Source organism: Trichoplusia ni, chromosome 9, assembly GCF_003590095.1.
Source record: "Trichoplusia ni isolate ovarian cell line Hi5 chromosome 9, tn1, whole genome shotgun sequence".
NCBI classification, from domain to species: Eukaryota; Metazoa; Arthropoda; class Insecta; order Lepidoptera; family Noctuidae; genus Trichoplusia; species Trichoplusia ni.
In genome coordinates, this window is record NC_039486.1 from 694,510 (window position 1) to 718,692 (window position 24,183).

A 24,183-nucleotide genomic window follows, 5' to 3' on the forward strand; every position below is an offset into this window, starting at 1 on the left:
GATGTACTATGAGTAAGGGTGAACTATACAGGGTGCTTCCTACTTGTTTTACGTTCAAAAAGGAACTCATAAGGCTTATAATTTTGAGATATGGATATTGATTTCGAAAAATTTCCGAAATTTCGCAAGTACATTGAATTCTTCAGATGTATTGGATGTGTCATAATATGGAAGTGTATGTGTTTCATACAAAAATACCCTACATATGGGTTTTTCTTAGATGAATTCTTATCAAAAATATGCTTCCGAAACAAATTATAAATTATCGGCTGTTTACGATAAACACTGTTTTCTTATTTAATGTCTAATCATTAGATAAAAACTGGCTAAGCGTGAGTCGGAAATTACTATGTTGGTTTCGACTTTGGTTATTTTGTAAAGTATCTTAAAAATCAATACTTATTTCTGAAAACACACATATTTTTTTATATCTTCTAGCAAGCAACGTTGCCGACGGTTTCGATCAAAGGCATTTTCGATCAAAGCAAACACTGTATTTTGCAATAAAATGCATTTGATCAATCGCTCCTTGAGAATTAACCCCGATAAAAAACAAATAAGCAAAGTCCTCGCAATTTCCATGAAAAATATTCACCTATCTGCTAGAAATGGCTGTTATTACTTGAAAAAGAATGAATTTCAAAAAAAAGTTTAACAACAGAAGTATAAATGATCGCCAACACATCAATTAATGATAATAAACTACTAATTCTATCACGTTATCAGAATTTAAATACTTCTATACTGATCCCTAAAAATGTATTAAAATAGGAAAATACAGAATTGCGCGGGAAACCCTATGAATTTGTTAACATCTGCGATTGTCTAGATAGAGCAAAGCTGATAGAATAAAAGTATTAGACGATATCAATATAAATACTGTATTAGGAATCAATTTAATCATCACTTCAGAATTAACAGTAAAAACAACAATGCGCTTCGCAGTTTTAGCTCTTTTTGTAGTAGCTGTCACAGGTGAGAATATAATAATATCTACAGTGATTTTAAAATCATCGGACACTCTAAAGGAAGTCAAAAAGTAGCTTATTAAAAATAACAATGTTTGCAAGTAGAAAATTTCAAGCAGACTTATTAAAATTTAAAGATTAAGGTAATCTATCAAGAATTACTGGAAATTCACAACCTTTCATTCAAATAAATGCATGTTTCACTGTACTACAACTTTTCTTTTGTTTTTCTCTTCAGCTGCCCCCAGGGATCCTTCAAGGATCGTGGGAGGTGACCTGACTACCATCGACAAGTACCCCTCAATGGCTGCCCTGTTGTTCTCTCAGAATTTAGTGCAGTTTGGTCAAATTTGCGGCGGAACCATCATCAACAACAGATCTATTCTCAGTGCTGCTCATTGTATCATGTGAGTGTACTTTTCTTAATTTTTGTCACAGATTATGATTATGATCAAATTCTAAATCAGATTTTCATTTGTATTTATTTTCCCTCTCTGTTTTACGTCTTTGTTATTAAATAACACTCAGCACTACAGTATTAGTAAAACATATTTAAAGCCTTGCTCAAATCTTGCTCTGTCGTTTTTCTCGTAACATTTTAATAAAATAAAACTTTTATTTTCAGTGGTTCGGTCCCGAATTTCCGAGTCCGCGTCGGCTCTACCTACGCCAACAGCGGTGGTGAAGTTTTGCCCCTAGCGAATATCATAAATCATCCTCAATACTCTGGAAACGATAACGATATCACCATCTTACGAACTGCTGTCGAGATTAAATACAGTGACGTCGTACAGCCCGCGCCTATCGCCGGGACCAACTATAACTTGCAAGATGACGAGGTCGTCTGGGCTACTGGCTGGGGCCGCATCGAAGTAAGTTCTGCCTTGCCTTCCTTCTGGTATCAATTTAATCCTAGTATAATTTTACTTGTTACAATTGTAGTAACCGGGTACTTCGTTTTACAGCAAGGAGGCTTAGTTTCTGAGCAGCTGCGCGATGTGCAAGTCTGGACAATCAACCACGACGCCTGCAGGCTCCGCTACTTATTGAATCTCACAAGGATCACGACTGACATGCTCTGCACTGGGTGGCTCGGCGTCGGCGGTCGCGACCAGTGCCAGGGTGACTCTGGTGGCCCCGTCTACCACGATGGTTGTCGTTGTTGGTGTTTGCTCATTCGGAAGAGGATGCGCTTCGGCCCGATTCCCTGGTGTCAATGCTCGCGTCTCTAGCTATACCAACTGGATCCAAGCCAATGCCTAAAATATACAGTCGGAAATATATATAATATTTTTAAATGAACTGTTGAAACCTAAGGAATACTCAAATTCTTTCTAATCATACTTTTTAAATAAAACGTTAAAATATCTACACAAATATTTTATTTATTATACAAAATACGTTTTCGCAAACATCCCGCCAAAAGCAAAAATACCTGGATGCTAGGTTTGTAGCAAAATATTGTGAAGTACTACTGAAGTAATTACTTTTAAACCACCCCAACCTGCTATTTCGTTGGCTGCGGTGCGAATCAGGAGAGCTTGTTAAAGGTGACCTTGAGATTCGTAAAGTGCTACTTAGAATGTCACCGAGAAGTGTTCGTGACTGGTTGTTGTTTCATCGATAGGTTAGATTGTCGTTTTCTTCATATGAATAAGGCGAGGAAGAAGTAAGACTGGACTCAGCCAAAGAAAGCGCGTAATATATGCTTCAGACTAATAATAATAATAATAATAATAATAATAATCTTTATTTCAGAACAATGTCCATACATAATTACAAAATAATAAGATTTATAGTAAATTTGTGCGCGTATAAATGCTTTCAGGATGTCTGAGTCCTGCTTTTCCGCAATAACCTGCAGGATGCTGTTGGTGCTGCTCCTGACCCTGCTCAGTAGTGATACGAGCCGCTTGCGTATTACCGCGTGGAAGCCGTCTACCCTGGCTTCCGCAAACATACCGGAGGCACTGCAAAAACGGGGCAACCCCAACAACATCCTAAACCCGTTGTTATATTGGACACGTAAGGCATTGAGCGTCCTCTGCGTATATCTGAACCACAGGCTGCACGTGTAGAAAGTCTGACAGTAGGCTTTAAATAGAGTGACTTTAACTTGTTTACTACAACGCACAAACCTGCGGGCCAGCATATTACTTCTAACCGCCAATGCCCTACGTTCCCGTTCTATGTCAACCTGGTCCTCAAGGTCCTCTGTAACGTAATGTCCAAGATATTTAAACTTTTCTACCCGCTTTAGTTCAATGCCATTTAGCTTTATTGCGGGCACATTCAATGTACATTTACCGGGGGCCTTGAAAACCATGTACTCGCTCTTCTTAGCATTGTACATCAATCCATGCTGAATGCTATATGTTTCACATATTGCAAGCAACTGCCTCATTGCACTTACAGTTGGGGTCAGCAGCACCATGTCGTCTGCGTAACTAAAGTTGTTCATACAAATGTTGTCAATCCAGCATCCCACTCGTGTGCTGCTGAGCCCAACTATAAGCTCATTCACGTACAAGTTGAAGAGCCTAGGAGAACTCAAACCACCTTGTCTCACCCCGCACTCCAACCTGTACGTGTCCGAGAAGGCATTTGCCCACCTTACATAATTATTCTGGTTTTGGTACCAGAAATGAAAAATCCGTTGTACCTGTGTAGGCACGCGGGTTTTCTTGAGTTTCTCCCATAACAAGTCATACGACACAAGGTCAAATGCCTTGGAGAGGTCAAGAAAGCATGCATACACAGGTGTACTTCTTTCCGTGTAGTATTGGACAGTGTGCTTCAGACTCAGAATTGCGCTTTCAGTGGAAAGTCCCGCGCGAAAACCAAACTGAGCATCATGAATATTAATATTTTTATCAAGTTCTGAGTCGAGCACACTGTCCAACACCTTGGCCACAATTGTAGCCAAGGAAATCGGTCGGTAATTGTTCTTATCAGACAAATCTCCAGTTTTATTTTTAAACTATTGGTACTACGATGGTTTTCATAAGGTCTATAGGCAAGTACGAGTGATTCAGACATAAGGTAAAGAACATTGCCAGCACACGCGGTAAATGAACACCAGCGTATTTTAGATGCTCGATACTGAGTCCATCATGACCCGGTGACTTGCCCCTAGACATGCTACTCACAATTTGTCGAACTTGTTTAGCAGACACCCTATACAATTCACCGGTCATGGTGGACCCAGGATCTGCAGACGAAGAACCCAGTGGAGACTTAGTGGTAAAATGTTCTCTAAACAGTTCAGCTATATCTCTGCTATCACTCGCACTTCCCACGCTCACTGGAAGGCCAGTCTTATGATTTAAACTGTTGGTTGCTTTCCAAAAATAATATGTGTCTGTCAATTTTACTGACAGAGAGATTGATAAAGAAAACTAAACGTGTGCAAACCCTTTCTTATGCGTCTTATCTGAATAGCCCGTCTATTTAGTGTTGGCCTTTCTTAAAGTGTATACTTGTGTACTAGCCTTTCATTTGACACCCTTCGTAGCGTATATGACGTTGTGGAAAAGTCCTGGGAAATACTTTCGAGAACTGCGATAAAAATGACAAAAAGATTTATAGCGGAAAATGTAATAATTAAATATTATCCTTATTTTAATGTTCATCGTAGTCTCATCAGATAACGACTCACTAACCATGATTCAGCAATACGCTTAGCATAAGTTTTGCGCCTAGATTAAGTTATCTAAATAATACTCTTAAACTACAAATTTATCCTTAACCGTGATACTATGTATAACTGGTGCCTTGCAGTAGTGGTGTTTTTTTTAACTTTATTTTTGTTCTAAGGCAATTTTGGTACAAAACTCAATTGGCAATGTGATGATGGCATTGGCGGAATTTCAGGAAATAATGTGTTTCGCTCAATAAAAAAAAAAGATCTCCATAGACATAGATACAAGATATATTAAGGAATCATATTTAATCAAGTTTAGGATTTTTTACAGATTTAATTGATTATTACTACAAACTCATGATTGAAAAGGGTATTTGTAAATTTGGTAATGGCGTTTTAAGTTCATTAACAATACAATTTTAATCACATTTTAGGCGTTGGCTATAATCCAGTCGGAGTAACTGGATACGCGGGTATTGACACCAGGGAATCTAGGTGAAGCGCATCCTTGTCCAAACGAGCACACACCAACAACGACACCGTTGTGGTAGACGGGCCGCCGGAGTCCAGCATGCACTGGTCACGGCCGCCGACGTCGAGCCAGCCGGTGCACAGCATGTCAGTGGTAATGCGGTGAAGAGTCCACAAGTAGCGCTGACGACAGATCTCATGGTTGACGGTCCAGACTTGCACATCTCGAAGCTGCTCAGATACGTCATCAAACTGAAAGGATGTCAGAACTTTTTAATCGTCTTATTCCTTGCCGTCTATACTTATAGTCACTTAAAATTCTAACACAATATGAAATTGTATTGTATTTACATTATGTATTCATTAAGCAGTGTATTCAGAACTCATAACAAACGTACGTACCTCAGTGATGCCCCAACCAGTAGCCCAAACGACCGCGTCATCTGCTAAATTGTAGGTGGAGCCGGCGATAGGGGCGGGTTGCACGGTGGCGCTGTATTTAATCTCGACCGAAGTTCGTAAGATGGTGATGTCGTGATGTACACGCCAAGGACTGTAGTCTGGATGTAACAGCATAGCCGCTAGAGGTAACACTTCCCCGCCGCTACTGCTGTACGAGGAGCCGATGCGGACACGGATTGTCTCCACAGGAGCATAACTGAAAAGTAAATAGTACATTCATTACTAGATTTCTGTTCTTTATAGATGAAAATATATACAAAGGTGGACTTACTGGACTTATTGAATACCTGAGGCATTCTCTACGAGTTAACCATAGGGTAATGCAGAGATAACAAGAAGCAAGTGTAAAGGCTTAGTAGCATGATGAAATAAACTTCTTATTAACAAAATATGGTATAAACAAAATTATGCTCTTAACTAAATCAACTTACTCAATGCAGTGGGCCGCGCTGAGAATAGATCTGTTATTGATGATAGTGCCGCCGCAGAACTGCGAAAAGTTCACCATATTCTCAGAATACAGGACGGCGGCCATCGATGGATACTTGTCAATAGTGGTGAGGTCACCTCCCACAATCCTGGAAGGATTCCTGGGGGCAGCTAGAAGAAAAATAAATTTATATTAAACTTTAATGTATTTTTATATAGACCAAGTCAAGGCGAAAGTCATCGTAAACGTAAAGAGAAATGCATGCTTACATGACTATTCACTGGTTGTTTCGAAGTAGTCCAAAACAGAAAAAGAATCTACTGCAACACTTTGATTAGCTAAAGGTCTTTGGGAGGAATAATAACTGGACAGTAGAAATTTATTTTCTGTGTTCTGCTTATTTATTTACTTGGTGCAGTTTTTTACAACAAATTTTTTACACATCCAGAGCAATTTGTAGTAGTAAAATGAACACTTTTTGAATATCAAATACTACTGAGATAAAGGACAGTAGACCGACCACCCACCAAAAACAACACCCGTTTACGAACACGACGCAATTGTCAGTCATTACCCCCTCGCCATATAGGACGGCAGGAGACCCGACGGAAATAGTACCCCAGGCAGTGACCACTCTGTGAAGTTCATTAGGGCTTTTCGAGTGGCCTCGGTAATTGAAGGGAAGGGAAGGAATATGGGTGAGTTTTAGTTATTGGAAGTCTGACACACCGTTCCGCTAAGCCCAAAGCCGAAGGAGTCATTTGACGATTTCCCATCCGGAAAAAGGCTGAGTGAGCTTAACTTAATGTTTGATATGCTTACCCGCTACAGCTACTACCACAAGAGCTAAAACTGCGATCCGCATTGCTTTGTCCTCACTGTAAAGTGTCTGCAACAACTATTGAAGCAATACTTATATAGGTATAGAGAAAATTATTATCTTTTACATAATTTTTATATCAAAGATTAAAAGGTATGAGGAAATTTTTTTGGTTTTCCTTCTTACAAAATCCAAAAACATGTTATGACTTCTGTTACTTTGTCTAATAAACGAATTGTCACACTGATCTCTGATCGATCTATTGGATAAGATTGGAAACCTCCAAGAATCCATATAAAGTGGTGATACTACTGTACTACCTGTAATACAGATTTTCAAGAAGTCTTACTTAAGCACCAGTCTCTCACAAACTATGAACTTGTTTGTGGTGAGAGAATAAATGAATACATGTTAATACATCGCTCAGAACTTTAGAAAAATATTTTTGGTTCAACACACGGCACATGGTAAGACCCGGTCAATATTTTAAAAGCCGCTAATATTCCTTAAGCGCATTTAAAGCTATCCGTCTATTTGTCCGTCTGCTCATCAGTAGGATATATTTCATGAACTATTTTAATGTTTGTATTTTCCCCATTTCTAAAGAAACTAGAAATAGTCAAGGAAATAACAGTTTTGCATAGTAATACGATTATTGAAAAGATTATGTTTGATAAATCCGTCGCGGAAAATGTACCCATTAATAATATCCTTGTTCGGTTTATTTTCGTAGTTTTGGTAATGTTAATGTAAGTTTAGTCAAGCGTGACTCGGCCATGCGTAGATTATGCCGTAATTTTATATGAAAATCATAAATACATTCTAATGTTTACCTAGTTCAACCATGCGGTTTTGCCCGGAGTTACCTGTCTAGGTAGTATTTATACATGAAGTTATGAAAACAGTACAGGGTATTAATAAAATATAGAGGCATTTGTATCTTTCACAAAAAAAGAAAGAATGGATGCATCAAGGATCAATAACTGAAAGTGAATTTAAGAGTTGTTTCATAATATCATGCAGAACGCTAAAAGGGAAGGAGGAAAACCGAAAGGAGGAAAACCGATAAAAACGTTCAAAAATCGTCGTAAGAGATAGAAACATGTAATAGATAAAAATCTTGGCTATATATGTAGATATAAATACTAATTAATAAGCCGGTTCAGATACTTCGTAGTGACATCGACAATGCGGATAGCAGTGTTAGCTCTTGTGGTAGTTGCTGTGGCAGGTAAGCTAGTACTTGTTAACAACACTTTTAAACAGGCCCATGTCCGGATATGGCTAGCTTTCTTCAAAAAAAATCAATCAACTGTTCAAAAAAGAAAGCTGCTAGCTTGTTACTTTTTTCAAGAGCCATTCACATTCAAAATAATCCGCTGCTTTTTTGAAACAAAGGTGTTTCCTTCCATTTCCTAATGAAAGTAATTATTCCGAATAAAAGCTTTCGTATCTCTCAGTTCGCAAAAATTTTAAATTTCATGTAATCCTCACGAACCTCCTTTCTTTGCTGCTTCCTAAAAATACTCAAAACAACCGTTTTTTTTGTACCATCATTTATCTTCCAGCGGCCCCCAGCAACCCGTCACGGATCGCGGGGGGTGACCTCACCACTATCGACAAGTACCCATCAATGGCCGCCGTCCTTATGACTCGCGACATGATAAACTTCCAGCAAAATTGCGGGGGTACCATCATCAACAACAGATCTATACTTAGCGCGGCCCACTGTGTATAGTGAGTTAATTCTATTGGAAATAAGTGTCTTAATTTTACAAATTACCAATATTTAACCAATTATGTAAAACGACAATTTCCCTTTCAGTGGCGAAACTGTTGAGAGTACTCGTGTCCGAATTGGCTCTTCCTACAGAAGTAGTGGCGGTGAAGTCTTGCCTCTTGCGGCTATCTTGATGTATCCAACTTATACCATACATAAGTATGATGATGACGTTGCTATATTACGAACTGCGGTCGAGATTAAATACAGCGCCACCGTGCAACCCGCCCCTATAGCCGGGCCCTCCTACGATTTAGCAGACGACGAGGTTGTGTGGGCCACCGGCTGGGGTGCAACTGAAGTAAGTTCGTTTCTTGCATTAATTTCGAGGACGTACCTTAAAGTGCAGATAGACTCGATCTAGATTTAGATCTCATGGCTCTGGCTCAGGTGTAACTCCGTCATATCCTCACGTCGAAGTCTTTGAACCCCGAAAAATTTTACTTAAACGTATGTCAATTTAACATGAGTTTCATTATTTCATTAATTTATTACTTTTTCTTTCAGACAAATGAGTTTCATTCTGAGCAACTTCGCGATGTACAAGTGTGGACCGTCAAACACGAGACTTGCAGGTGGCTCTATTTATTGGGTGTGCGCATCACCACCGACATGCTGTGTATCGGCTGGCTCGGCGTCGGTGGTCGTGACCAGTGTTGGGGCGACTCCGGTGGCCCCGTCTTCCACAACGGTGTTGTTGTTGGTGTATGTGCATTTGGAGGTGGATGCCGCACACCCCAATCACACCGATACCCTAGTGTCAATGCCCGCGTCAGTAGCTACTCAACCTGGATCCAAGCCAATGCCTAAGGTACAAATTAGATAAGGAATAAACTAAGTTTCGCAAATGAGCTTAATGAAACTTTCGAAATTTTCGGTATTATAATTAAACGTCAAAAAATCCATACACGAATTTTATTTTTGATACTACTTCGCAACAGTACGTTTCGTGTTAGCGGCGGGGAAGATTGTCGGTAAGAAATCTTTTACAGCCTTTGGATGGACTTCACACAGAGGGGAAAACATTTGTGCATAGACCGCGGTGTACCCTATCTAGCCTAACTCACAGGTTATGCCTCCTGCTATATTCTGGAGAGCCCAATTTTGAGCGGCCTAGTCTCCACAGCTTTTATATTAATAGCCCAAATGAGTTCATCACCACAAATTATAACAGTTTTGTAGCTATCTGGGATTCTCGACAAGGCACCTGCATGTTGTGCGTATGTCCCAGTGAAAGCCTTAAAAAGGGAAGTGTCCCAGGCACTTCCCATGATGTAGAATCAAAGGGGTGGGAGAAAGAGGTTTAAAAAAATACATATCGCCTTATACGATATACAATATACTACTAAAGCATTATATTATAAAATTTGCATATAAAAAGCATGAACTGGAGACCACCATTCAGTGATACACGAAGGGCAAAGGAAGCAAAATAGATGGGTTTTAGTCAGTAGAAGTCTGAAACACCCTTCTGCTAAATCCAAAACCGAATTAGTCATTAAATGATTTCCCATCCGAAAAAGGCAGTGACGAGTGAGGGAACTGAACTTAATACTTGTACATATGTATGTAGTAAGAGATACAAAAATGGGTGAATTTCAACAGGTCCAATAAAATCTTCATTTCCTTGGATTTTTATTCTTCAACTTTAGAACAAGAAAAAATAGTGTTTACTCAAGTTTTTGATCAGATATGCAGTTTTGCTTAATATCTAGCTGATAGCTTAAAAAACTAAAGAGATATACAAGATTGAAAATTCCGTGCCACGGCGATGAAACATGCGTTCATGGCAATGAAATGTTATTATAGTGTACAAGAATATTTAAATGATAACGTTAATAATTGAAACAGAAATAAATAGTACTAATTTATACGCAATAATAATAGAATATAATTTGTAAAGATATGTAAAAATTAACACATGATATTATTTTTATAATATAACTATAAATAGCTACATCCCTGTCCAGTGGCGATGAAAACATAAGTCACGGAAATGAAACTCGTGGCCACGGCAATGAAAGGAAACTGTTTTACAAGGCACGGCGATGATGTTTTTTTCATTCCCGTGTATTTTTTTTCATTACCATAGCAAATTTTGTCCACGGAAACCACGGCAATGAGAGCACGGTGATGAAAATCAAGGGATATAATTCAATTTACTAAAAACTGGTAATTATTCACAGTCATGAACACTTTACAAATAAACTTAATATAAATGGCATTGTATTGAGCGCCCAGTCGAGATTAAAAACTTATTGAAATAGAAGTTAGACCTATCCACGCCGATGAAAGAAAAATTGTCCAGTACCAAAAAATCGAATACTCTTAATTATGGCTCGAAAACGCAGGCACGTACACACGTCGTCCCTTGTCGAGACTTTTGACGTTACTTATATGCAACGTTTAACGCACATCGGGAGCGACGCAAAACGTTAGAATATGCAATGTGATCCCACTGTAAAGTGTCTGCAACAACTATTGAAGCAATATTTATATAGACATAGAGAAATTTATTATCTTTTACATAATTTTTATATCATTAAACTCAAAGATGAAAAGGTATGAGGTAATTTTTCGGTTTTCCTCCGAAGCAAAATCCAAAAACATGTTTTAGCATTTGACTTCCGTTGCGTTGTCTAAGTAAAATCGGTAAAGTACAAGTGAGACTAGCAACACGAAGCAAATAGATTCAAGAGAAACAACAAATCATTTAGGTGAAAACTAAATCAACTTTATGACCAAACTTAAGCTTTAACAGCCACCCCAGTTAAAAAAAAGCTGTGTTGCAACTGTAAAAGTCCACCTCCGAGATGGGGAGAGCTGTGCCATGGGAATCATCAATGAAAATTTAAATTAATGCTTAAAGAGAACACAAAAAAGACTTTACTTATAACTCCCCTATGGAGCTTTTCAATTCAGTCTTAGTCAGTTAATTAATTACACCACTTAACAAACGTAAGTGATGACACAAAAAGAAATTTGGTTGACTGCTGGGCTGCAGCATAGCCAAGTGGCTGAGGTCACCATGCAAAACCCTCTGCGCGACATTTTGCGGGCTCGGTTACTCCTTGAGACATAGTTTCGAGCGGTTCTTGTTTTGGTAATGGCAAAAGCTTAATGTAGCGAGGCTTGTCAGTCAGCAGCTAGCTTTGAAGCACCGCAAGGTGTTCTGCAGTGTAGTTACCCAGTTTTCACACCGAAACGTTTTACCTCCAAGAAGCCTAATAAAGTGGTTATACATCGATTAGACCTCTGGGCAAAATTTTTGATCACTGCATTAAGTCCGAAATATATTTTTGGATTAGTCACATGAGGTGGACTTGGCAAGAGCCTCGATCAACATTTTATTAGCCTTATTACTGAGACTCCTCTGTCCATCTGTCTGTCTGTCCGTCTGCTCATGACCAGGCTATATTTCATGAACCATTTTAATGTTGATGTTATCCCCATTTCTAAAGGAACTAAAAATCGTCAAGGAAACAACAGTTTTACATAATAATACGATTATAGAATAGATAATATCTGATAAACCGGTCGCGGAAAATGTACCCATTAATAATTTTATCCTTGTTCGGATTATTTTCGTAGTTTTGGTAATCGAATGATAAGGTTTGGTCAAGTGTGATTCGGCCATGTGCATAGCGTAGGTTCCGCCGCTATTTTATACGAAGACAATTATTATTACAAGTGAATGTTTACCTACTATATATACCTATTCATGATGATATTAATAAAATATGTAGGGATTTTTATCCTTCATGGCTTAAAAAAACTCTATAAGAAAGCAAGGTTCAATGGGTGCATCAGAAATCAAATGCAGAAAGAAGAAGGCAGAGGAAAGTTATTGAAACTATCATACAGAACGCTAAAACACTAGGGAAGGAGGAAAACCGATAAAGAGGAAAAAAAACGATTATATCTGGTAAGAGATAGAAACATGTAATAAATAAAAATGTTGTCTACATAGATATAAATACTGTTTATTTAACCGGTTCAGACACTTCTAGTAACATCGACAATGCGGATCGCAGTGTTGGCTCTTGTGGTAGTTGCTGTGGCAGGTGAGCTTGAGCTTGAGATTGTTAACAACGCTTTTAAACAGACCCATGTCTGATAATGGATAACTTTCCTCAAGAAAATCAGATTAAGATAAAAAATTAATTGTCAGCTCGTGATTTTCTCCACATAGAGATTCACATAGAAAAAAGTTCGCTGCTTTCTTGAAACAAAAGTGTTTCCCTCCGTTTCCTAATGGAAGTACTATTTCAAACATGAGCATTCGTATCTCCCGAAATTCAGTAAAACGGGGGTAAATAGAGGTATTTTGGGGTGTATAGAAACAGAGTTTTTATTAAAATTTGGACTTTAAACACGACAAAATATAAAGGTTATTCGAATATTCTCAAGCATTTTTCGTAAAGTAATTGTGTTTAAGCATTTTTATGTAAAAAAATATTGCTAATATATAGATGTATAAATATACATGCAACCCCCTAAAAACACTACTTTCTATTTACCTTCTTTTACTTACGCTAAAATTTTTAATTTCATAGTATAATCCACATGAACCATCTCTTAACACGACGAGGTTTACAGAATTTTCCTGCTGCCTAAAACTAAAACACCATCCTTTATCTTTCAGCGGCCCCCAGCAACCCATCACGGATCGTGGGGGGTGACCTCACCACTATCGATAAATACCCATCAATGGCCGCCGTCCTCCACACTCTCGACATGGTGAACTTCCAGCAACATTGTGGCGGTACCATTATCAACAACCGATCTATACTCAGCGCGGCCCACTGTGTATAGTGAGTTTATTTTATTGCAAACTAGCTGACACCACAAACGTTGGTTATTCTGGTGGAGGGAGAAACAATATACACGAATGAAACAAGCACGTGAGATGAAAAATAGATCTTGTCCGATTCTCAGTTCTCAGACCTAACCAATATGCACACAAAATTTCATGAGAATCGATCTGCCGTTCTGGGGCTGTTCAACTTCGTACACCCTGACACGATAATTTTATATATTAAATTAGTATCGTACGCTTGAATAATGTTGAATAAAAGAAAAATTTACTTTTCAGTCTCGAACCTACTGAGGTTATTCGTGTCCGCATTGGCTCTTCCTACAGAAGTAGTGGCGGTGAAGTCTTGCCTCTTGCGGCTTTCCTGATATATCCAACTTATACCACACATAAGTATGATGATGACGTTGCTATATTACGAACTGCGGTCGAGATTAAATACAGCGCCACCGTGCAACCCGCCCCTATCGCCGGCTCCACCTACAATTTACCAGATAACGAGGTTGTTTGGGCCACGGGCTGGGGTGCAACTGAAGTAAGTTCGCTTCTTACATTAATCTGCAAACGTTACTTAAGATACAGACAGAGTCGCGCAAAGCATGCGCTAGCGATAGCGTGGCTCTGGCTCAGGCAGCTGAAGGAGCCCGGACTGTTTTTAATCGGCTAGAGTCTTACATATCCTCACGTCTCGCCGAACCCTCAGCCTCAGACCTCGAAATCGTTTAATCCCTTAAAAAGGCACATTAACGTATTTGAAATCAGTAGGAAATTGTTTACCAGATCATTCATTTGGTTTGATGCTCATTAACTTTATTATTTCTTACAGACAGATGATCATTCCGAGCAACTTCGCGATGTACAAGTGTGGACCATCTCATACGAGACTTGCAGGTGGTTATACTTGTTTGGTGTGCCCATCACACCTGACATGTTGTGTGTTGGCTGGCTCGGCGTCGGCGGTCGTGACCAGTGTTGGGGCGACTCCGGCGGCCCCGTCTTCCACAACGGTGTTGTCGTCGGTATATGTGCATTTGGAGGTGGATGCCGTACACCCGAATCATACCGATTGCCTGGTGGCAACGCCCGCGTCAGCAGCTACTCAACCTGGATCCAAGCCAATGCCTAAGATACACATGTGGAATGAACTAAGCGAAACGTTAAAAATACTTAATTTTTTGGTACTTTTAATAAACTTAAAAAATCAAAACATGATTTTTATTTTTAACGGCAAGAGTAAAAATTTCTCGGTTTAATTGTTGACCAACGACTAGATTGGAAAGCGCACTTAGATAAACTAAGCAAAAAAACTAGGCAAAACAGCCTACCTTTTATCAAAACTTGTGCCAGTTTTAAACACAGAAGCTCTGATAACAGCTTACCATGGTACTGTCAGCTCAATTTTACGATATGGTATCATCTTCTGGGCAAATTCGACCAATAAAGATGTAATTTTTAAAATGCAAAAAAAAATATCAGGTCAATGTTTCAAATGCAGTCCATTGACTCATGTAGACCAGTCTTTATTAAGCACCATATTTTAACTTTGCCTTCTCTGTATATCTTTGAAATCTCGGTCTTTGTTGAATCTAATCCAAATTTGTTTAAGAGGCTCTCTGAAGTAAATAATAGAAACAGGCGAGATAGCCAAAAATTATATATAAAGATGTCTAACACGGCCTTACTACATAAAAGTGTCTTTTGTATGGCACCAATCGTTTACAATAAGATACCAAAACCAATAAGAGACTTAAATGATAAATTATTCAAAAAAAGACTCAAAATGTACCTAGTTAGTAAATGTTATTATAGCATTAACGATTTTTCAACAGAGAAATGTTATTAAGGAGATAATTTTACTATTGTTTCTAACAAATTTTGTTCCTTTATTGTGTTTATTAGTGATTTTTATTTTAGTTAAGTACTTTTATTTAATTTGTTAATTCATTGTGATTGCACCTATGCCAATAATGTACACCCTCTGGGTATGTTACGGAGATCCCTTTTCATGTACACTACCACCTGTTATTTTTTTGTTATACCTGTAACAACATTAAATAAATATTCTATTCTATAAAAAAAAACAGTAAAAGATCTTTTACAGCTTTTGGATGACTTCATATTGTTATGGAAGGAATACCATTAAATTTATATATACCATTAAAATTCCACGGTGCACAGTATAGAAGATCGATAAATTGACCAAGTTATAACTTCTGGGGGCAACTGAAAGAAAAGTAAAATCTTTAAGTATTTGACCAAAACCTGTCTTTGAATAAAAACCTGAAAAAGGACAAGAAAATCCGAAGCTGCTGCTTTAACTGCGTGGCTAAAGCATTTAAACATAAACTATGTTTAATCATTATAAATAATGATATCCATGTATTTTTTTATGACATTAGAAGCCGTACATTTGGTACCTTTTATCAGATATATTATAAATATTTTTAAAATCTCATCTTTACTCTCTAATCAGAGAGACAGAGGGTCGGCAAGCAATATGACAGATCGGTAAAAATCTCAACTTGTATATAGCTATGACGGTTCATGAGATACACCCTGGTGACGGACGGACAGCGAAGTCTCCGCAAAAGGTTCTGTTTTTACATTTGGGTCCAAAGGGTAAATATGTGCTAACCATTACGTGACCTATTTTCCTGTTCAGACTGATGTTATAATGGGGCGAGTATTTCAATCGCCAAATAATTATTTCCTTCCAAAATGTTTTCGAATTCTTTTATCTTTGATTACTACCATTCAAAGCAGATTCAGACAGATATCACAGCCATGACTTAGTAGTTCCTTATCTAAAAGATATTACGTTTTCAATGAGTTGATAAGATTTAATACATATATTACATCTATTATCTCTTCACCGATCTTCCGATCACTATAGCTATTATACACAGTGATTCTTTATTCGTCTTACAAAAGCAGCCCAGTTCATGTATCCAATGACTAGAACACGTTCATGATAAAAACATAGGTATTTATGAGATTTGAATAAATTTAAAATGCAATTTTTATTCAATATTATGATGCAATTCGTAGTTTTTTAGAAACACAGCTCTGTTGCGAGCGCGGTCCGAGCCTTGTAACAAGGGTGAGAGGCGCGGGCGGCGGCGTTTTTATCATTTTTAAGAGTATATTTCAGATTTCTCTTGTTTAATTTTTCTTCGTACTTACTATCTTAGTTGATGATAAAAAAAAAGTCGTGCCTAGGGGTATTTTATGTCGGTTACATGAACTGGGCTGCTTTTGTAAGACGAATAAAGAATCACTGTGTATAATAGCTTTAGTAATCGGGGTAGAAGCAGAAAAAAAAATAGTCACATCTCGGAAACGTTGCGACCATACTTCGAGGTAAACAACTGAATAAGTGTGGAAAACTTGATTGTGCAATAAGAAATCAAAATTAAAAACAAACGATAAAATTATTCCAAGTCCCTGAATACTAAACTGGAACCGAAAAAATATAATAATAACGACGTTTCGAAAACGACGTTCGTAAAAGTAGTTTCATTTCAATGTCTAACATTCGCGTAAACCTAAGAAACCAATATATTATTAATTAGATAATTTCTCCGTTCTTTTTCGTAACATTTCTCACTGCTGCTATACTCCTATTGCAGAAAGTGTGATGTTGTATAGCCAATAACCTTCATTAAATAATATTTTATCTGGCATTGAAAAAAATAATCGTACCAGTAGTGAGTGAGATTACGAGATAAAGTTGTTTATGTTCATAACAGATTATTCCACACATTGAAATTGGATTTTGTACAACTATGGCCTAGAAAAGTCTGGTTCTTCCAGTTATACCCTGGGACTGTTAAACGATTATTATGCCAGTACCTAGACCAGTACTATACTTTCTGTATCTATGTACTGACATAATAATCCGTTTTAGATAATCATTGCAAATGCTATCTGAAAATTCTACAGGATACAAATACGAACTAATTAAAACCAGAAATATCTGATATTTCAAACATTGGACATGCTTTTAATAAACATTTAAAGTCATAGATAACGTAACTTAGCAGTCAAAAATTTCCCGACTAACATAATCGATGTGTTTCTATTATATTAATCGGGAATTTATGTTATTCGGGAAGAACATCGAATAGAAATACAGTGCAACCTCGATATAACAAATCGGAGGGAAACAAGAAAATATTCGTAATATCAAGTAATTCGTTGAACTGAGGTTTGTTATGTTGAGGTTAGATTGGTCTAAAATTCGTTGTAAAGAGGTAAAGGTCTACTCTTCGTCCTCGAACCATCTTTTACTGTTTACATCCAAACCACTTTCTTCTGAAAACTTATATTTAAATTTTAAAATTGTAGCCAATGTACTTGCGGGAATCCCGAACTTATTAGCTATGTAAAATTTTTTCGTCATAGGATTTTGGTCAACATAATTAATGATGTTTCGCTTTTCTGCGACCGATAGGGAACACCTTTTACGTTTTTGAGCCATTTTAACTTAAATCTTTATCAATAGTGACGAGCAGAGGTGTTTACATTACTTCCTATCAAAACAACAATGATTACTTTACAAACAAAAGCGTGTCGAAACATGTCGAGACATGAGTCACATTATAAGATTAAGAGTTATATTATTGGTGGAAACTTCATATAAAGGTTTTGGATCGGCAAATTCGTTAATTAGAGGTATGAATACTTTTTCTTGATAGTTGAAAATTCGTTATTAAGAGGTTGTACGCAAAGAATGTTCGCAATGTAAAGGTATATTTTATACTAGCTGTTGCCCGCGACTTCGTCCAGGTCATCCTGGTTAGAATTTTCCCCGTTTTTTCCACATTTTCCATTGTATCTTCGCTCCTATTAGTCGCAGCGTGATGTTATATAGCCTATAGCCTTCCGTGATAAATGGTCTATTCAACACAAAAATATTATTATATTTTAATAAAATATTTTAATTTTAAAAATATTTTAATATAATTTTTCAAAACGAACCAGTAGTTCCTGAGATTAGCGCGTTCAAACAAACAAACAAACAAACTCTTCAGCTTTATATATTAGTATAGATTGACTCTTATGGATAATTCAAGGGGATTACGAAGAATTTGTTAAATCGAGGAAGTCGTTATATTGAGGTACGTCATATTAAGGTTGCACTGTATTACAAACAATGAACCCAAAACGCTACCTTGAGGTATTCCAATTTTTGGTTATCGCGAGGGGAAAAACGTCGCAATCTCAAATCTTTATGCGATTATAGTTAAATTCATAAGATTACATTAGAGATCATATAGAGCAAGGACCTATATGGTTGTTATAGACGTATTTTTCAAATTCTAAAATTGAGCAAAACAAGTTCAATGATTTTCATTTTATCAGCTGATTAATCAATGCCTGCGTCATATGATCAATCTGTCTCAATCCAGTTTTTTCCAACTACGGCCTATGTTATCTAACGCAGCCGTTCAAAGTAGGTACTAGTAATTATTTTTTTCGTTTATAATCTCCTTCTGTGTTTTTAATCTTTACGATTCAGATTAATATCGTGTGCGTCAAAATTCATTCTTGAACAAACAAAATATCAATTGGCCGAATATTGACAAATTTTAAGTTTTTTTTTAGATCTTACATTACGGGTTTATTGGCTGAATAAAATAATAAACGTAGGTAATCCAGTCTTTATTTGTACTTAGGTTATTATGCATTCACGCATGTTTATCACAAAAAGTATTAGGTTTTACATAATATTATTCAAAGTCTTAAAGCTAACATTTTAGGCGTTTGTTTGAATCCATTCGACGTAGCTGGAGACACGAGTGTTGACAGTAGGCAATATAGGCGAGCACTGCGTGGTGACACCGACGAGCGTGTTCGAATGGTAGACGCCAGCACCGAACACGCCAACACACTGCCCATTGCCTTGCTGCGGCCAGGAGGTACATAACATCTCTGGGGTGATCGGCATGTCCATTGCCTCGTAGAGAGAATTGCAGACGTCCCCGTTGACGGTGACGACCTGAGCGTCACTCAGCTGACGCAAACTAGCTTGACCAGCAGACGTATCCTGGTAAAATGAGATCATTAAAACCTTTTCTCTTGACGGTATCTAATAGGTTAAGATTGTATATAAGTATTCTCAATGTGATTCGGAATCTGCACGGAATATAGATAAAAACTCGACTAACCTGGGTTTCCTGCCAGCCAGTAGCCCAGGCGGTCTGGTTGTCGGCAATGACATACGAGGATCCGGCGATAGGAGAGGGCCTGACGTTGTTGTTGTAGCTGATGAAGCTAGCTGTGCGAAGGATGGCTATGTCGTAGCGGAAGTTATCGTCATTGTAGCCGGGGTACTGGAACTGTTGGGAGACTGCGAGTAGTTCACCGCCAGTCGTACCGTAAGACGATCCCACTCGGATGCGGAAGAAGATGTGCGGGTAATAGCTAAATCAGAAGTAAAGGTTTAAGAAATGACCAACGAAAATAATTATTAAGATTTTATTAAAATTGTAATTATAAGCAATTTCTTTTATTTTTGCAAAATTAAGTCCGTGCAATTTGCTGACACTTTTTTGAATTCGGGACTAATAAAATATTGATGAAAATTGTTCTGTTCCTTAAATTAGTTTTAGTAAGGGCCGATTTTTCAATCATCAGTTAACTTCTATCTGAGGAATAAATATGGCCGGTTGACATATTTTCTACACAAAAGCTGTAAAAACGTCATACATATTCGTCAGATAAAAGTTATGTGGTAAGTAAGTTATAATAGTGAGTGCGGGTCGCAACCTTTTTCATTGACTCAAGCGTATTTTTGGCAAATGTCAACTTCTTAAAATCCCTCCTCCGTAGACACATAAATTTAATAAATAAAAAGGTGCGTTTTGATAAAAAAAAAATTAACTTACTAGATGCAGTGACCAGCTGTCAGGATGGATCTGTTGTTAATGATGGTGCCGGCGCAGTTGAAGGTGTGGTGGAGACCATCCCAGGTGTGGATGATGGAGGCACTGGAGGGGTACTTATCAATGGTCACTAAACTTCCCCCGGCGATCCTCGTATCGCTGCTGGGGACGGCTGAGAAGAGGACACAGGTTAAAAAAGTTACGAAAAGCCCATTCCCAAGAGACTTGGGAAAAAAATTAAGAACCCGGCATTTACCAAAAAAAAAATATATATTTTGTGGTATTAAAAAAAGAAAACTGATCGTAACTTTTAAATAATATTAAATTCCAAAATGTCATATGCAATGTAACGTTCATCAAAACCCTTCAGCAAAAAAATTCAACATCGTTAATACTTACTATTGAAATTATTTAAATTTTTATTATAATTTTTAGTATTATAAATTTGCCTACCTGCCACAGCCGCGAAGCAGAGAGCCAACAAAGCAATGACACGCATTGTGTAACGTCTAACCGAGTGTGGCTCGCAGCAGACGAAGCTGCTTTATATGCGTCTAATTTATCGATACTCAGATGATTATTAACTATTATCGATTGATTACCTAGGAACTGAACATCTGATTTGTCGTGAACACTCGCCTAGCTACTGAAAAGATTAGTCGTCACTATCATGGAAAGCAAAATGGAAGTGGTAGTCATGATCGCTCCATAAATTTTTAATGTATTTATATAGTAGTAAATCACGGCCAAGCTTAGGACTCATAAACTTGCCAGTCTACAAATTATATTTGATACCTAACCCCAAGTAGCATTTTCTTTCTGCCGTCGTTTTTGCCTATCATAGCCGAACAACTAGGCATAACTCTAATTAAAATTAAATTATACTTTAATTATACTGTATTCTATTTTTGTAGACAATAAGTTTGGCGTCAATGTATTGGACCTTGTACCACTTCTAGTGTCGAGGCACTTCCACCGATGTCCATCGATGTACCATGATCAGCTCCAGGATTGACAGTGATTTGACGGAAATCAGACATTTTAAGACTTCTCTTATCTTACTTATAAATTTGTCTTCTACTTGGCAAGGATATCTTCACACAGTATATTATAGATATAGTTATATTGGTGATTGAGAAAAAATGAATAACGAAGTTTAAATAAAAAACAGTTATTTATTTAAAATATAAATTGAAAGCAGTAACAGTCAATAAAACATATTACGATTAGAATGTTTCCTATTAAACATTTCAGGCATTCGACTGAATCCAAGATGTGTAGTTGGCCACGCGAATGTTGATAGCGGGGCGTGAACCGAAGCAGTTTGTGTGGACGGCGACGAGGATGCCAGACTGGTATATGCCAGAGCCGAACCCACTACAGTAGCCATTGAACTCTTGATTAGGCCATCTGGTGCAGACTACGTCAGAGGTGACTTCAGCGTCGATACCGTCAAAGCGAGTTCTGCAGAGGTCGTTGCTAATAGTCACGACCTGCTCCTCACTGATTTGGCGATCTCCCTCCTAATGGGAAGAAAACATTTATTCATAAACTTGGCACAGAGAAATCGCTTTATCGTAGTCAGAGCACTAGGCAGTGAAAGGCAGGAAATTCAAAATTTATTAATTATGCATAATGTAGAAAAAAAATAGTACTCGCTACTTACAATTTGGCGCCAGCTCGTAGCCCAAACGTTCAGGTCGTCAGCAAGGTGGTACCCAGCAATAGGTGCGGGCCGAATGTTGTGGCTGTAGGTAAATACTGGCGTGCGGACAATAGACAGGTCAGAATGTAAATTAGCGTCGTTGAAGTCAGGGTGTATGATCAATTGTAAGGCGGGTAGAACCTGGCCACCTGAGTTGGTGTAAGACGATCCAATTCGGACGCGGTATTGAGAAGGAGGACGGTAGCTGAAAGAGACAATTGAAGAATAAAATAGCGTAATGGTTTAATAAGTAATAAGTTTTATCGAGCAATATTTCTGATTTTGCAGTTCATAACCGTTTGTAAGTTTAACAAAAAATATTAAAATGCCTAATGATTAGTGGTTTCTTAGGTTTACGCGAATATTAGACATTGAAATGAAACTTCTTTTACGGATTTTATCGCGGTTTAATTTTAGATTTTAGTCTAATGATTTTTTAAAGGCAGTTTCAGTATTTCAATTATAATTAAGTTATAAAAACCATTAGACGTAAATGCATGTACAATTCTGGTGATCTACATATTTGTTCTTCTTATTCTATAACATAATGTGTGGCCAGCCAGCTGCGCGGGACATATTATTGTGCACTAGGGACAGCGAAAACACAGGATTACAATCTATTTCCTTAAACTAATAGCCCGATAGGACGGCAATCCGTCCAAGCTTTATTCACAGAAGCTAACAACCCAAAGACTGCAAACCGATAGTTTAGAAGCTAGGATGCAAAAGTTACTTACTACATGCAATGGCCAGCTGTCAGGATAGACCTGTTGTTGATGATGACACCGGCGCAGACATAAACCAAGGCGATGTCATCCCAAGTGCTGAGGATGGAGGCGCTGGAGGGATACTGGTCGATAGTGGATAAACTTTTATCACTCAGTCTTGAAGTGCTAGGCACGGCTGAAAGCAAACGAACGATTAAGTTGCAAATATAACAAAATTTCCCTGTAAAGTGAAAAACCTTAAACATGAGTAAATGAAATTCCGGTCTAAAAACTACTGGTTTCACATTTGGGAGGGATGAAACAAAACCTTTTTTTTCCTAACTTATAAATTAAAAAAATATAGAAACAATTGTAACGAGGTGTTATTCTTACTTGCAGAGCTTCAAATATACATATTCTAAATCTAGTTCACTAATTTCGGCATATCATAAATGGGTGAATTGAAAAAACTATAACTCTTTGAGACCAGCTTGCTTACCTGCCACAGCCGCCAAGCAGAAAGCCAACAGAGCAACGCCACGCATCGTTCGAGTTTCAGTCTTCCACAATTGAGAGTGCTGAAAATAGAAACAAATACTATATATATAGGAAGATAATGTTGACGACAATTTAAGCCTGTGAGGCTAATCAATGACTATCTATTAATAATAAGATAAATTGGGTCCATTATTTATTATGTTTGTTAGGAATCTTTGTGATAGGAATATTGGGAGATTATTTATATCTTTGAATCACAATACATTATTGTGATATCTTTCATGGGGCGGATACATATTGGTTTTAGAACGGCTTACTTCCGCCTTTTTTTACATCACCTAGTTTTGGAACCAACAGGATTCCTAAACGATGAGCTGTGCGAGACGGGCGAACGCGAAAAATACGAGCGAATAAACCATTCTTGAACAATTATTTTTTGATCACGTATGTAAATCAATTTGAAATTCTCCTTAAATTTTTATCCCGTCTGAAATAGCAAATAACAAGCGTTTGACGTCAAGTATTTGAAGTGCTTTGATTCATTTGTATTCAATTAGGTAACTTTACCACTTGACGTGCCTGGGGACATGCATAAACACCTTGTTCTATAGCTTTGTTCAACTATAAGTAGATCTAGCTGTAACAGTTGAAGCCAAAGACGAAAAAGAAAAATGGAGGGTTCTTGATATAGCCAAGTCAACTGGATGAGGAATATACATAGTAGCGGCTAAGCCAGGGCTGTTTATTATACAAAAATCATGATAAAATCTAAGCCTGTACTAGTACTTACGACAATCTTCATTGAACATCAGCCATATTCGCCCTAACCTTGCCGCTTTTAAGTGTTCATGCTGTGAAAAAACAAAGCGCGCAGCAAACTCCCCGGAGGCACGCTGTCTTTCTTCTTTTTCATCTTATACCGTTACAATGGACAGAATCTCTGAAACTTAAGAAATTCTTTTTCCCTTGAACACTGTTCCGATTTAAAGCAACGTT

At 37.7% G+C, this 24,183-nt stretch overlaps 4 protein-coding genes and 2 pseudogenes across 4 annotated transcripts; 3 read left to right on the forward strand and 3 right to left on the reverse strand.

Annotated features, from left to right (window-relative positions):
• Window positions 1-888: 888 nt before the first annotated feature.
• On the forward strand, window positions 889-2,339 carry LOC113497713 (annotated as a pseudogene).
• Window positions 2,340-4,877: 2,538 nt separating this feature from the next.
• On the reverse strand, window positions 4,878-6,880 carry LOC113497677 (annotated as a pseudogene).
• A 1,068-nt stretch (window positions 6,881-7,948) lies between these two features.
• On the forward strand, window positions 7,949-9,479 carry LOC113497673 (trypsin, alkaline C-like). Its single transcript, XM_026877339.1, has 4 exons — window positions 7,949-8,025; window positions 8,363-8,531; window positions 8,620-8,875; window positions 9,082-9,479. Exons 1-4 carry the CDS (start codon window positions 7,983-7,985, stop codon window positions 9,382-9,384), a joined length of 771 nt encoding a protein of 256 aa, XP_026733140.1. The 5' UTR covers window positions 7,949-7,982; the 3' UTR covers window positions 9,385-9,479.
• Window positions 9,480-12,552: 3,073 nt separating this feature from the next.
• Window positions 12,553-14,522, forward strand: LOC113497675 (trypsin, alkaline C-like). The gene is made up of 4 exons (XM_026877341.1): window positions 12,553-12,638; window positions 13,220-13,388; window positions 13,670-13,925; window positions 14,217-14,522. The coding sequence occupies exons 1-4, from the start codon at window positions 12,596-12,598 to the stop codon at window positions 14,514-14,516; spliced, it is 768 nt and encodes a 255-aa protein (XP_026733142.1). The 5' UTR covers window positions 12,553-12,595; the 3' UTR covers window positions 14,517-14,522.
• A 4,516-nt stretch (window positions 14,523-19,038) lies between these two features.
• On the reverse strand, window positions 19,039-20,821 carry LOC113497676 (trypsin CFT-1-like). The gene is made up of 4 exons (XM_026877342.1): window positions 20,731-20,821; window positions 20,281-20,449; window positions 19,561-19,816; window positions 19,039-19,439 (listed from the first exon to the last, which is right to left on the reverse strand). Exons 1-4 carry the CDS (start codon window positions 20,774-20,776, stop codon window positions 19,149-19,151), a joined length of 762 nt encoding a protein of 253 aa, XP_026733143.1. The 5' UTR covers window positions 20,777-20,821; the 3' UTR covers window positions 19,039-19,148.
• Window positions 20,822-21,424: 603 nt separating this feature from the next.
• Window positions 21,425-24,183, reverse strand: LOC113497668 (trypsin CFT-1-like). Its single transcript, XM_026877334.1, has 5 exons — window positions 23,978-24,183; window positions 23,189-23,267; window positions 22,720-22,885; window positions 21,944-22,187; window positions 21,425-21,800 (listed from the first exon to the last, which is right to left on the reverse strand). Exons 1-5 carry the CDS (start codon window positions 23,987-23,989, stop codon window positions 21,528-21,530), a joined length of 774 nt encoding a protein of 257 aa, XP_026733135.1. The 5' UTR covers window positions 23,990-24,183; the 3' UTR covers window positions 21,425-21,527.